This window comes from Carcharodon carcharias, chromosome 16 (assembly GCF_017639515.1).
Source record: "Carcharodon carcharias isolate sCarCar2 chromosome 16, sCarCar2.pri, whole genome shotgun sequence".
Lineage (NCBI taxonomy): Eukaryota > Metazoa > Chordata > Chondrichthyes > Lamniformes > Lamnidae > Carcharodon > Carcharodon carcharias.
In genome coordinates this window covers 63,708,049-63,723,961 of record NC_054482.1, presented here as the reverse complement: position 1 = coordinate 63,723,961, position 15,913 = coordinate 63,708,049, and the positions used below count along the sequence as shown (strand labels likewise).

Below are 15,913 nucleotides of genomic sequence, written 5' to 3'. Positions count from 1 at the left end.
CAAGATGCAGGGGTATGGGGAAAAGGCAGGGCAATGGCACTAGGTCATAATGCTCATTTGGAGAGCTGGTGCAGACACGATGGGCCAAATGGCCTCCTTCTGTGGCGTTAAGATTCTGTGATTCAGTGATTCAGCCCAGAGATGGGAAAGGCCATGGAGGGATTTGAAACTGAAGTAGTCAATCTTGACAGTTCAGACAGCAGAAGCCAGTGGACATTGATAAATACAGGAGTGATGGGGATACTTCAAGGGCAGGTTTTTCCGGTCGGTGAGCCAGGGAGGGGGGTGGTGGGCAGGAGGGGGGCCTACTTGCCAATGCATCAAATGACATGGGGATACGTCAGGGTGTGCATCCCAGCGTCACCGCACGTCATTTAGATTTTCAGTTCTGCAAACGCGCAGCCAATTCGGCTGCATGCCCGTCGAACTATCAATGGCCTATTAAGGCCAGTAAGAAACTAATTAATTTGATTGATGAACCTGATCACCCAGCCTTAGGGTTGGTGGACAGGGCAGGGGCCCAGGCGAGTCTTGGAAAAAGCATGAAACCTCATCCACAGGCGGGATGAGGTTTCATGAGGGCTTTTAAATGTTTATCAAATGTTTAAATAAAAGTTAAGGACATGTCCCAGCTCATGTGACTGCATCACATGTGGGGACATGTCAGGGAAATTTTTTTATTACCTTTCTGTCAACTTTTTATTCGGAGCCGATCTCCCTGAGGCAGCACTTTGCCTCAGGGAGATCTGTGCGCTCTTTAATGCGCAAAAGAACGCACTCCCAGCTGAGGAAATTCCCCCCGCCTGCACAGGGAGCGCACAGCACTTCCTGGCAAATGTCACGCTGTGTAGGCCATAGTTGGCCCTCCCACATAAAATGGCGGCACCCACAACCCCCCCACCCCGACTGGGGGCGCCGATCGGAAGGCCGGCCATCGGCGCCCGCTCCTGCACTTCCCCCTCAACGGTGAGGGGGAAATGTTCCCCCAAGTTTATTAAGGTATAGATCAGTATTTTGAAATCAGGGAATACCTATAACCATATATGTCTTTGGAAAGGCTCAGGGAACAGTGGGCAAATTCTACGACTTTTTCCACTCAGCATTACCCCTGTTTTTAACCATGAAGCAAATTACTGCAGCAGTCCCTCAGATTGTCTTTTATCCAAATAGGGTCGTCTTTAACATGCATGTTTAATTAAATCATCAAATTATTTACCATTGAAGATGGAACTTACGTAACAAAAGAAACATGTTTTCAAGAAATATAAATTACATTTGCAATAATGACATCACAAAACCTTGAAGGTGCAGAATACTATATCCGTATATGTGGAGAAATATGAAACAAGTGTTCTGGAAAGAACAGGAATCTTATTATCCTTGTTTGGAGCTGAAACACAGATCTACTATATATTTATGGGGGATATTTATTTTAAGTGAAATTCAATAAAGGATTCCAGTAGCCATTGGCATGTCCTAGCTCACATTTTAAACATAATGAAAAGCATTTTGAATGTGAAATCTGATAGCATAGTGCATGGAGCACTCAAGGCTTGCGTCACATTAGTGGCAACACTTGATATCCCAGGTCACTGCATTTGTCTACTGAGGTTCATTCCTAATGATAGGCACCAGCTAAAAACCAGATGCTTCCACAAGGCACTGCTGGGTTGAACTTACACATCTTCCAATTACATAAGCAGGTACCCTGCTCTCCCTTCTTGACCAGAGATGTAGGGCATCAAACTGAAGGAAGTGTTGGAAGTGTTTTATCTCCACTAAAAATTATGCATCTCATGATCTTCCACTGCAAGGAAATCTGTGATTGAGACAAATTTCAAAGCAGTTTCAAACTGGTGAATGCATATGAAAATCAGATGTGCACATTGTGTTGTTCCTGTATATAAAGTGTGCTACTCATCTGTTATTTTGCCAAGTGGATTCATTACCATATAATAGGAAAGGTTCATTTCACAGCAACCTAAATGGAAGCACAGGTACTGTAAGCTCTAGCTGGTACATAGACACTTTCACACTCTGAGAAGTAGGTATTTATATTAGAAGTCTCAGATGTGGTTGATGTCTGGTGTGTCTCATACACTAAGTCAAGTTCATTCTACCAGATTGTAGTTTGGAGAAGGCTTTCATGTTTGGCCAACCTCCATAGTAAGGTATGTATTTCAGAGTCCTTCATCCATCTGCTTTAACCTTAAAGAACATGACTGTTGCAGTGTTTTCTTTTGTATTGTTGTAGAGGAGTTTTAATCATCATATTTTCTGTTTTTATAGTGTAGCAAGAATTTTATGAAATTCATTGAAAATAAATGGCAACTTTATTAATCATATTTAATCTGTTATCTGAGCAACTGTTATGTTTAATAGAGACAATATAAAATAGTATATTAATAAGGCACGGCACTTTGCAGCATTGCAAAGTGGTTCTAGCTGTGTAATTTCCTTGAGGTGTCAAGATGATGCACTCAGCTTTTTGTTAACATTAGCATTTAATGATCATCCATACAATGGTGAGTGGAGCTCAGTGTGTGCATTTAACCACCCATGGACAGAACTTCATTTTCCTACCAAAAAGTAACATAGACACAACAGTATGATTCAGGTCTGTTGGCCCCATTTCACTCCAACCAATAACAAAATTAAAACATTGTCCTAAGCCTGAACAACCCACTTAAATTGTATGCAGCACCGGTTTCAATAGTAATTAGCTGCTGATAAACATCGCTGGTATTTGGTGTTGATATTTGCTGCTGGTAACACTATTCCTCCAATAATATGTCCCTATTTCCATTTTGTGGACCAACCAACAACAGTGCATGTGCATAAGTGAAATGCTTTTGACTAGCTAGTCAATTCAATTGTGATCATGTTTTTGATTGGAGTATTGTAATTACTCAAGGGAGAAAAACAAGGAGTGGTTTAACTCAAAGTCAGGTTTGAAGTTTGACTTTTGAGGAAGGAGACAAGTTTTTAAATATTCATGTCAGAATTTTACCTTCAGGAGAAGACAGTAATGGAGCCAACTGAATGTTTCTGAGACTCTCTTGATCATATAAAACTTGAGGTTTTAAATTATTGTGAGATTATTGAAGATTACTTTTAAACATAAGCATTCTAAAAATCAATCAATTTGATTGATTTCTCTTATTTTCAGACCCACCTTACAACTTTCAATCTTCAAAGATACAGAGGATATGAATAGTGGTTATGTTACTGGAGTAGCAATCCAGAGGCCTGGGCTAATAAACCAGAATGTGAATTCAAATCCTACCATGACATTTTGAATTCAGGTTTGAAAATCTGGAAATAAAAAGCTGCTGTTGGTAAAAGTGACAATGAAGTTATCTGATTGAACCACCCAACTAATTCACTCAGGTTTTTTAGGAAACAAAGCAAGCTGTTCCTAACCATGTGTAACTCCAGGCCCATACCAAAGTGGTTGATTCTGAAGTGGCCAAACACTCCACTCAGTTCAAAACAAAAACAGAATTACCTGGAAAAACTCAGCAGGTCTGGCAGTTTTTTGTTTTTAACTCTACTCAGTTGTCCATACAGACTGCAGTCGTTCAAAAAGAAGGCCTTCTGAGGGCAACTAAGTATAGGCAATAAATAGCAGCCTTGCCACCAACACACACATTAGCTTGTAAATAACCATGAACTCACATAGTTTCTCATTCATGTTAACATGTAATTAAAATTATTTTAAATTTATTCAACTGGCATTTGCAGGAGTTTTTTTAAATTTATTGCTCTATCGAAAATTGTTGCTACTTAGTCATGCCAAACATTTCCTGTGCTCATCATCAAACTCCTTTGCTGATGGTTCTTGTCTTGTCTTTTCACTTACTTGGTCTAGATCTCAGACTTTCACTGCTCACAATCTCCATTCTCACTCAGTGAAATGCCTAAATCAGTACATTACCTCCCTTCAAAGGGCAAATGAAAATTATTTTTCCTTCAGTCTTTCAAAGATACAATTATTTCACGCTTTTCACAAATCTTTACAACAGTAAGCACCTGAACTGAGCCAAACCAATCATCTCCTCCAGTGGTTAAAGCTACTTTCAAGAAGAGTGAATTCCCCTCCTGGATTTTTCCTGAATTGTCCTTATCTCAAAAACAACAGTTTTCAATTATTTATGTCTTTAAGCAGGAAAACGTCCCAAGACATTTCAGAAAGATATAACATAAAATTAAAATTGGTGCAAAGCAGAAGCATATATTAGATTAGTTGAAGAGGTGCATTCTAAGGAGGGTTTTAAAGGAGGAGTGGGAAGCTGAGAGGTCGAGAGAGGCTTTTTTTAAATTCATTCACGGGATGTGGGCTTTGCTGGCTGGGCCAGCATTTATTGCCCATCCCTAGCTGCCCTTGAGAAGGTGGTGGTGAGCTGCCTTCTTGAACCGCTGCAGTCCATGCAGTGTTGGCACACCCACAGTGCTATTCAGAAGGGAGTTCCAGGATTTTGACCCAGCGACAGTGAAGGAATGATGATATATTTCCAAGTCAGGGTGAGTGACTTGGAGGGAACTTCCAGTTAGTGGTGTTCCCATCTATCTGCTGTCTTGTCCTTCTAGATGGTAGTGATCGTGGGTTTGGAAGGTGCTGTCTAAGGAGCCTTGGTGAATTCCTGCAATGCATCTTGTAGATGGTACACACTGCTGCTACTGTGCGTCGGTGGTGGAGGGAGCGAACATTTCTGGGTGGGGTGCCAATTAAGCGGACTGCTTTGTCCTGGATGGTGTCAAGCTCCTAGAGTATTGTGGGAGCTGCACTCATCCAGGCAAGTGGAGAGTATTCCATCACACTCCTGACTTGTGCCTTGTGGTGGACAGACTTTGGTGAGTCAGGAGGTGAGTTGCCCTCTGAGGATTCCTAACCTCTGACCTGCTCCTGTAGCCACAATATTTATATGGCTAGTCCAGTTCAGTTTCTGGTCAATGGTAACCCCCATTATATTGATACTGGGGGATTCAATGATGGTAATGCCATTGAATGTCAAGGGATGATGGTTAGATTTTCTCTTATTGGAGATGGTCATTGACATTGGTGTGATGAAGAAGGGTCGATGCGCATGTGGCCAAAGCAAAGGAAACAGAACTTGTGGTGGGATGGTATTGGAGGATTGAAGGAGGTTTCTGAAGTCTGGAATTTTGAAGCTGTGAAGCAACTTAAACAGGAGGATGCGAATTTTAAATCTGAGGTTTTCGGGGAGCAATAATAAATAAGAGGTTTTGGGGTTAGCAGGAACAGGGTAATGAGAAAGACTTTGATAGGATATGGGCAGCGGAGTTTTTTGATGTGCTGAATTGGAAGATGGGAGTATGTAAAGTTAGTACTGACCATTTGTGTCACCTCCCTATAAATTACTGATGCATCCTTTTTCTGACAAAGACCCATTGTCTTCTGGCCTATATCTCTGACAGGGTTATCTCTACTGCAGCTTCTGGGAATCTTGTCACCTTAGCCATTGCAGACAGTCCAACTACTGCTTCTGTCATTACGTTTCAATAGCCAAGAGCAACTGCACTGTGCACATATGTTATCTCTATCAATCTCTCTCACTATCTCTGTTTCTTCACTATCCCACCCGCCTCCTCATCTCCCGTTCCCCAGCCTCTGAGTCATCTGCTTCCAGGTATTTCAGTTGCAGAAGCTTTTTAACTGTTGGACAAAACCTCCCTGCAATGGAGACCCACTCAGGATTGGGATTCTCACTAAAATGTTATCCAGTTGCTGGGTCAAAATCCTGGAACTGCCTTCCTAACAGCGCTGTGGGTGTACCTACACCACAGGGACTGCAGCAGTTCAAGAAGGCAGCTCACCACCATCTTCTCACGGGCAACTAGGGGGGGATGGACAATAAATGCTGGCCCAGCCAGAGAAGTCCACATTCCGTGAATTAATTTTTTAAAAATTAACTAAGACTCCCAAGGAAAATGCAGTGGGATTCCAGTAGATAGAGGTCATGCTCTGCAATTCCTTTGATGATCTTGGAAACTCCAGTCTTTATTTTTCAATGGGGTTTTTTATTCACTTGTTTTCTGAAGTAAGTAACTGCACTGTATAAATTTGTGCGCTTAAAAGTGTGCTGTAACACACAATAAAGATTATTCTACATATCAGGAATTTAGTTAATGAAGAAGAGTTAAAGAAGTTAGGCTATTTCTTTCAAATAGTGATTTTAAAGTGACCTGTTTGAAGTTTGAACATTACAAAGGGGACTGATTGATGGTTGATCCAGTCAAATTGTTCAGTGTTGAAAAGTCCAAATTGAAGAATAATTTAAGAGTAAAAAGGGAAGCATACATTTCCAACTGTGACCTTTTCAGTGGCAGTTGGCATTTGGAGCCCACTGTTCACTTGTTCACATTTGATGTACTAAATCACAGCTGGCAAACATTCTATTCAAACAGACTGTGCTCTGCTCAATTCTCTAAATTTTAAATGCTTGCTTCCCTCGTTTTTCCTAATAATTGGCTTCTTGTCATAAAATCCGAGCAACTGAAGAGTTCACACTCATGAACAATTCTCATTGGATGTAATGGACTGTAAGGGTAGGATGGGCCAAGTCTTTGGTGGAAGCATATTCCACCAGCTGCAGAGGGGTTTTTTTTGGAAAATTTCCACAAATGCCACAAACTACACTGCTTTAATCCCTCAAAACCTCCCAATGTATGGAATAAATAATGAGAATGTTTAAAGAATGATCCTTTCTGTTCCCTAAAAGCCAAGCATGAGACAAAACCCTTACTCAAGAACAGAAATGCGTAGAGAACACATACTTAGAGGTGAAGATTGAACAATACAGGAGACACAGGGATAGACTAACATGGAGAAATCACAAAAGAAAGAGTATCTCATGAAGTAAACGGAGAACGGGAAAGGGGATAAAATAATGAAGTATAGAATCTCAGAGATGGAGGGAGTGCATGAAAAGACAATGGAACAGAAAAGTAGAGAATAATGGAAGGAAAGCTTTGTGACCACATGAGGGATCTGCTGTTCAGATACCAGACAGTACTGAGCTGTAATCTACACACTATGCTTGGGATAGAAAAAAAAACTGACATGCTCTGGAGATTTAGAGATACAGATCTGTAATTCAGGAACTATTAATTCAACAAAGTCTTCCATCTGTTCTAATCCCTAGATTACAACACCGATATCTCTCCTTTCCAGTATTCTGATTAGGTCTCTCAGTATTATTCTAATCAAAAAGGAGGGATACAAAAGTTGTAATCCATGGATTAGGACAGAAGGAAGACTTTCTAAATATTTGAAAAAGTAGGGCAACTTGAAAGTATGATGGTACTTCTGTTTAACTTGATTATTGGATGTTATATGAGAAATTAAGCCAACATGATCTGTGGAGAAATTTGACTAATTAGCATATTGGATTAATAATGTTGAGATTGCGTAAACTGATAGTATAATAATTATTTATTTGCCCTTGTATTTAGAGTGCGCTAACTACCAAACATTTCCTTGTGCAATAAAAAATTGTTCTGCTCATCAGTATGTTGTTTGCATTAACCTTGTGATTGAAGTAAGGTACACCCCTCATATTGGTATTCTTGTCAAGTGTCCTGATAAGTGCAAGACAAAAAGCTTAGACATGTCTCTTTTTTCAGCAATACTCAGGTTCTGTATTACCAAACAACTATAAAATTATACCCCTTTGCTAGTCACATTATTATTATGCCATTTAACTGCAGTAAACTTATTTGATACAAAAATTAAGAGTCACCTGCATGTCCTAGGTCTAACTTTGGGTTGTTTTGAGTAGTCACTATTTTGGGCTTGTGGCAGGTTTTTTGAGGCTATTGGCCAACCTTCATTTGATTCCTAGTTTGGAAAATTTGGAGAATCAAAGAAATTTACTTATACAAGTAATAAAGTTATGAAATAAGTTACTATGAAAGGCTTCACCTGCCTCAGAGTGACATCATCTGCAGCTAGAAAGTCAGCTTCTATTTGCATACTGATGAAGTTGTAAGGTATTGGGCGTAATTCAGTAGGTCTCTTTTTTATTCATTCATGGGAGTGTGGCATCACTAGCTAGGCCAGCATTTATTGCCCATCCCTAATTACCCTTGAGAAGGTGGTGGTGAGCTACCTTCTTGAATCGCTGCAGTCCAGGTGGTATAGGTACACTTACAGTACTGTTAGGGAGGGAGTTCCAGGATTTTGACCCAGTGACAGTGAAGGAACAGCGATATGTTTCCAAGTCAGGATGGTGTATGGCTTGGAGGGAAACTACCAGGTGGTGGTTTCCCTTGCATCTGCTACCCTTGTCCTTCTAGATGGCAGTGATCATGGGTTTGGAAGGTGCTGTCTAAGGAGCCTTAGTGAATTGCTGCAGTGCATCTTGTAGATGGTACACACTGCTGCCACCATACATCAGTGGTGGAAGGAGTGAAAGTTTATGGATGGAATGCCAATCAAGCTGGCTGCTTTGTCCTGGATGGTGTCAAGCTTCTAGAGTGTTGGAGCTGCACTCATCTAAGCAAGCGGAGCGTATTCCATCACACTCCTGAGTTGTACCTTGTAGATGGTGGACAGGCTTTGGGGAGTCAGGAGGTGAGTTACTCGCCTCAGGATTCCTAGCCTCTGCCCTGCTCTTGCAGCCACAGTATTTATATAGCTAGTGCATTTCAGTTTCTGGTCAATGTTAACCCCCAGGATGTTGATAGTGGTGGATTCAGCAATAGTAATGTCATTGAATATCAAGGGGCGTTGACTGGGCTCTCTCTTGTCAAAGTATTCGTAATATTCAGTAGTTCAATAGTAAGCTACTAGAAAACTATACATCGGTACAGTTAAGGTCTAAGTTAGGAGCTTGCTTCTATACACGGCTCTGTCCAATACTACACTGATTCTTATGTCATGTGTTCTCTCACACCACTGTTTGGGCAGTACTCCACTCAGTCCAGTGTTAACCCTTTATGTGCCAGACCCTTATACTACAGATGACACCCAGCTACTTCATATTCCTTTGATCCTAAATCCATGGGCTGAATTTTTGCATTAGGTGCAGGAAAGTGTTTCTTAGTCCTGAACATGCCCCTGGGTAGGGCAGAGGAACAGTCACTCTGGGATTTTGGCCCTTAATTGGCATGGAGACAGGTTCCCTGTCCAACTAAAGATGGCGAGCAGGTGGTTGAAGGTGGAGGGCCAATCAGGGACCTTTCAGATTGAGAGGGGTGTAGGGGAAGAAATTGAGAGGATATTTCAAGATGGAAGTGCCCCAAAGCACTTCAATTGTTAATTAAAAAATAGATTCAGTGGACTTTGAGAAGAGGAGAATCCCTCTTTGACCTTTGGCTGCACCTGGCCCAGGGGGAGGGCCTCTAGACCTGCCTGGAGTGCTGGCCCCCACACCACACCTCCCCCCACCCCTTGACAAGGCCTGCCACTAGGTGCCCACCTCCATGCAGTTAAACTACCCCTCAATGCATCAGAAACATTTTAGTTGGCTTCCTTGAAGTGCCCTTACAATGGTTCTTATTGAGCCTAATTGGCTGTCACCCTCATTGGAACAGTTAGCTGTGCTGGCCCTGAACCAGCCTCGGCAAAAATGGCCAGTGCCAATAGCGAGATCGGGAAATTGGCATTCCAGCTGGTGCCAGTATTTTCCAGCCATGTTCCCAATCTCAGTGGGACCCAAAGATTCAGCTCCATGTCTCTGCTGTGAAATTGTCTCACTGATAGAAAGTCATAGGTGATTCAAAGTTAACCATTGTAGAAGAATATTAACAGGGTTAAGGGCACAGATTAGAGCACAGGCAGCAGGGCTTTAACACTTTTGGGAGTCAACCAATTAAACTAAATTAGCAAAATGAGGGACAAAATAAACACAGCCCCTAAATTAGGGAACTGCAAAAACCAAAGACAAAATGTAAAGGAAACTTACAAACATCAAATCAAGATGTGATTAAAGGGGTCAATGAAGCACCCCAGTCCCCGCGGTGCCCACCGGGTATGGAAGGCCTCAATGGCGCCAGCAGACACTGCATGCTCACTCTCCAGGGAAGCAGCAAGGCTTTAAGTGAACTGAAGTTTGTGGAAGGTGATTGATGGGCAGCCATCCAGGGGAGCATTGAAATAGTGAAACCAGAGGTACACGATTTGCTATATTGGTAACGGCCAAAAATGGACATAAACAGACATTAGACTATTTGTAGATGTAAATAATTCTAGGCCTAATGGATTTTTGAAAAATCCACAAAAGACTGTTTTTCTCTGATGGCAGGTAACCATCTGCAAGGTCACAACCAACAATGTAATGTTAAATATATACTTAATCAAATATGGATCTAGGAGGTGACAGAATGCTCCTAACAATCCCCCAATCGATCGTCGCCACTTCTTCCAGGGTTACCTGCCTCCCCATCAAGCTTTCCTCATTTACCTGAGGACCACTGCAAAACCTCAATCATGTTTTGATAGCTAGCTGCCTCTTATTCTCCACAACTCACTGGCACAATGGAAATGTGGCCTGAAGCCCAATCTCAGTAACACCTTTGGCCTCACCAATTCAACATAGGGATTGCCCTTTGTCTCCCATATGCCCAGAAGCCTGAATTTCTCGGCCATAATTGGCAGCATTACCTCTCTGCCCCTTCCTTGCCCTCCTTTCAGCCATCAGAGTGGCTCTGACATTCCAGAGTAACGTTGAGATAGCACTTCTGAGGCAATTTTACCCAGCTGTCTATATTGAGTATTTAAGTGTCACCGTGCCCACAATTTGGGACATATCTACATCAAGGAACATGGGTGGACAGGAGTTCCACTTTGCCACTCATGCTAATGAGCAATATTTCTTGAATTTCAAGACTATCAATTTTCACATGCCTTTTAAATGCTCCTTTCAAATGAGGAGTCAAAATGAATAATCAGACCAACAGCTCCCCCTGCTGATGCAGTCAAGAGCTACATCACATATTGCATTGAATGACAAAAGGACCCTGGCAGATTTCATTGATGGTTTGGGTTGATTGGCCTGATCACCGTTGAAACAGTACAATTGATCTCGGTATCCCTACACTAGTGAGTGTAGGAAAATGAGGCAGGGCTGCCGGTGCACACACTAATGTTCAATGATGTATGCTGAAAAGTTGGTGTTTGTGGATTTATATTGATGCCTGGTGAGAATTAGATAGGTTTTATCACAATTTCATCTACATCCCTTGTCCATGTTTCCCTTTTGCCATCATGGTCAAATGCCCCATCAGAATTTAAAACTATAATAAATGCCAGTCACTATTGTTAATGCCAGCTAGCATGCAATAGCTGTGACTACAGGTATAATGCATCATGGAAGTAAATGGAAGAATGTCTTGAGGGAAATGTATTGAAGAAGTCTTATACATCATATTCATTCTGAGTGATGTGAGCATCATTGGCTAGGTTGACATTTATTGCCCCATCCCTAGTTGCCCTGAGAAGGTGGTGATGGGTCTTCTTGTTGAACCACTACAATATGGGTTTATGCAATTGAGTGACTTACAGACCACTTCAGAGGACAATTAAGTGTTAACCATGTTATTGTGGGACTGGAATCACATATCAGTCATCAGAACTTGCTATGCCTTTTTAAAGAAGCTCAGTGTTTAATCTCTAAGGTGCACTGGACTGTTAATGATCACAGCATTTATTTCAAAATATTCAATTTAATGCTATGACTATACAGGTTTACCATATTAGAATGAGACAATGTTCTAACTGGTATGCTTTTTTACAGACAATTAACCAGTTAGACCTCTTTGGTGATATGTCTACTCCCCCTGACATTACATCCTTTGGGGTAAGTTCCACTTTTAAATATTCATCAATGTTGCTTAGGTTCTCATAGCAACTCTTGTGTCTCTAAGTTTATTGACTACACAGAAAACTAATAAATGTAAATAAAGAGCATTTCTTAAGATCGTGTCTTTAAATTTTTACATAAAATTTTACACATAAGGGGTGGAATTTTCCATGCCTGTTGGCGGCGGGTGTATTTGGTGGCATGAGCAGACAATATGGCGACATGGCCAAAAATCAGTGTCACGACGTTGTGAAACCAATTTGCAATCGTCCGCTCTGCCCATCAATGGCGGGCGGCGTTTCCCACCATCCGACATCAGGAACCTCATTGTAATACATCTGCATATCATTATAAACCCAGCTCGCTGTAATCATTCCCCATGCTGGATCATCTGAGCACATCATACCAACATGTTTCACAACTGTTCATAAACAATGTGCACCTAGTGAGCTGCACTTCACTCGGGACTTCGAGGTTTGTTTTGCCCATCTTGCTTCGGGCAGCACTCACAATCATCAGTGCCAGGCTTTGCAGACAGCACCATAGCAATTTTAGGGGGATTCACAGGCAGGTCTCTGCCTACCAGACCAGCCAGAAGGCAGGGGTGGCTTTTCAATGGCTGCAGGGCTAGGGCTTGCTTGGGGAAGGGGGAGAAGTGGCCTCAGGCAAGGGGTGGCTGCAGGGTGAGGGCTGTACAGGGGAAGAGGTGGGTATTCCAGGGTGTGTGTAGGGCATAGGCTGATCTGTCTGTGGCCTCAAGAGAGCTGAGGTGTCAGTCTCCAGAGGAAATGAGGCCAGATGGAGATGTGAGGCTGAGTGTGAGAGAGTGAGTGGTAACGTCCCTTGAACTGGCAATGAGTGAGATGCCGGTGAATGTGTGATTGGCGTGAGTGTGTGAGTTTAGAGTGATGAGGTGGTTGCTTTACCATGGTGGCACAAATGAGATTATTCATCCTCTTTCTGCACTGGATGGCCAACCACTTCTATGCAGCATTGATGCCAATCACCACTGCCATTGCCTACCAAGCTGGTGTGGTAGATTGCTGGACCTCCTGCAGTCAGAGTGGGGGTAGAGGACATCACAGCGGGCCTCCACAGCATCCAAAAGGAGTTCCAGGGACACCTCACTAAATCACGGAGCTGCAGTCTTTTTGCCTTCTGGCGCCATGTCTTCTGTGCAGCAGTCCTAGGCTGGAAACACTGAGTGATGTGCGCACAGCTGCACTTTAAATATGGTACCCAGCATCAGGAAGTAGCGAGGTGATGGCATAGCAGGCAAATGAGAGTCCGCCGCAATCGAAATGGCGTATTTCCCGGGAATGAGGCGGGATTGCAACAATACGGCATGAAAATCCACCATTGCGGCTGGCAGGTATAACGTTCTTTTTCCCGCCCACAGCCACACTTAGTGCAAATCTGGGATGATTCTGCCTAATGATTAATAATGTCAGATATTTTCAGCAGCTTCTCAGAGACTTGGATGAGGGTAAACTATTCAAATTTGACTGATGTTAGGGGCTATATTTACAAAGGACAGATGTAAATTCTAATATGAGGCACTGTTAAGGATTGCATTCATTCCTTCTTTGCTGAGAATTTGTATTACTGTTTATTTCTAACAACCGAGTCTCCAGGTCCTGAAATTTGGTTTGTCATTTTCATGTTACTCTAATAGGTAGAAAAAAATTAAACTTTTCCATTTAGTTAAGATGGTGTAACAGCAAAGCTGACAATGAGTAGGTCATTGCTGTGAATTTTCAAATCAACTTTAGGAAGAACTAAATGGAAATAATTAAATCCCTAAATATCATTATATAATTTTATTTGAAATTTCTAGATTTAATTCTAGGGAAATATAGAAAATATTTGCAAAAGGGTATGAATTTGTAACTTTCCTGCAACTAAATGCTGCATTCTTAAGATTCTAAGAACGTAGTATTAATTGATTTAAAATTTGTGCCTATAGTTGCTAAATCTGAGTCTTATATATTTCATCTAGTTGACAGCATCACTAAATCTGCATTATTTGTATCTCTCCCAGACCCCAGGATCACCAGCCAATACCCTTGGACCAGATACATTTGCCACTGGAGTTCTAAGTGCTCAACCACCAGGGAGACCTGACTTGTTTGGATCCATTCCTTTCAATACTGCTGCTGTGCCCACAGGTAAGGAAAACCTTGGTCTACTTTATGATAGAGGAAAGTTATGTCAGTTAATAATAAACTCCTGGATCAAGAAAAGGCCAATTCAATGCTTCAAGTCCATTCCTTCCAGCAACCATATACAATTAGCTATGAAATGGATTCTTCTCACTTTATTTCATGTTCTGAGGAATGGTCTTTCAAAGTTTCTGCCTTATTCCCAAGGTAACTTAAGAAAAATTGTGGAGTATTACATAAAATGTACATTTCTGAGTGATTGCCTTATTTAGCATGGCATTAATAGAGCAAGTATCATAGCAGGTATCTTTAATGTTCATTTTGACAGGCTATGTCACAATGGGAGCAGTGCCACCCGCAGTCTGGGCACAACAATCGGGTGCTCAAAATATCATCAATCCTTTGTTAGCTGGAGTCCAATCAACAGCGTGGGGCCAGCCTACCTTATTTGCAGTTCAACAGCAGTGGGCTCCCGTTGGAAGCCCATTCCAGCCTACTGTCTTTATGTCAGCACAAACTCCTATGCCACTACAAACTGCCATGTTCAAAGCAGCCTTATCTGCTGGTCAACCAACAATTGCCAGTCATCAAGAAGAGAAGCCAAAACAGAAAATGGGGAAGGAAATGTTTAAAGATTTCCAAATGGTCAAACCCCCAGCAGTGCCATCCAGAAGGAGTGAGCAATCATCTCTCTCGTGCACCTCAGATGCCTTCACAAGCTACTTTAACAAAGTGGGAATGGCACAGGAGATGGATGATGCAGATGACTTTGATATCTCTCAGTTAAATCTTACCCCAGCAACCTCCAATTCCACACCATCATCAACCAATTCACGTAAGTTTCTCTGTGGTTATTTTTCTTTAACTGCATGTGTACTTGTCAAAATTCTGTTCTATTTTTCCCCTGATTTTCTCCCTCACGCTGGGGCATAGTTCCATAAATGCCTTTTGCTCTCCAGTACCTCACCTTATTGGCCATTCATCACAGCATAAACCTAAACATTTGAGTGTTAGCAGGTTATTCAATAGAGGGAGAAAGCACTGTTGAGTAATTGATCCTGCCTGTGCTATCCACACATGTGAATTTTCAGCATAGGTCACAGAACTGTAATCAGGAGTTAGAATGCTGCCTGTACATTTTCTCCTGTCCAGATGAGGCCAATGAGCAGCATTCTCATCACAGCTCAGAATCCTGGAAGATTTTATCTCTATGGCTTTAAGTCATATTAGGAAGTGCCTTCACCCAGTGAGGTATCTGGACACTTAAGACTTCACTTTTTACATTGAAGGGAAATAATCAGGAATATAATTGCTGTATAAAAGCACAAACCAATTCTAGTGTCTGTGGTAGGGATGAATATATTATTTAAAAACATTTCAGAAAGTAGCCACAGATGCTGATTATTCAACCAGCTGCTGCTGATGTTCAGAATACTATTTGATGTTATCATCTTTAAATAAAATCATGGCTGTTTTTAATGGCAGATGTGCCAAAGGGGCATGGGCCATGATGTAGAGAACGCAATGGATCCAAAATCACAGGCCTGATTGAGCAGCATTATTCTTCTTTTTGTTTGTTTTTGTTCCAAAAGCTAAGTGAAAAGAAATGAATGGGTGGGGTTTTTGTGCATTTGGAGCAGAATCTTTACTTCAGCAATTTATTTTTTTCTCTCTGGAGCAACATAAGCAAAATTGGATTTTTAAATGGATTCTTAATGATGGACTTATTGATGGGATATTTTTAATATTCCTTAGCGATTTAAAGCGACATAGTTTTCCTAAAAATATATTGGTAACATTAATATCACAATGATATCATGTGTGAATTTTTTGTCAAAAGTCTATATAAAGAGCCAATGCCCAAGATGTAGAACATCATCAATCCTTTGTTAGCTGGAGTCCAATCAACAGCATGGGGCCAGCTTA

The 15,913-nt window shown here is 41.6% G+C and overlaps 1 protein-coding gene across 1 annotated transcript in view; it reads left to right on the top strand.

Moving 5' to 3' along the window:
* Nucleotides 1-15,913, top strand: part of dab1a (DAB adaptor protein 1a) — a 198,241-nt gene that overhangs the window by 111,989 nt on the left and 70,339 nt on the right. The window contains exons 9-11 of the mRNA XM_041207818.1: nucleotides 11,750-11,822; nucleotides 13,867-13,993; nucleotides 14,316-14,822. Coding sequence (XP_041063752.1) covers nucleotides 11,750-11,822; nucleotides 13,867-13,993; nucleotides 14,316-14,822 — 707 coding nt within the window. The remainder of the gene's footprint in view (nucleotides 1-11,749; nucleotides 11,823-13,866; nucleotides 13,994-14,315; nucleotides 14,823-15,913) is intronic.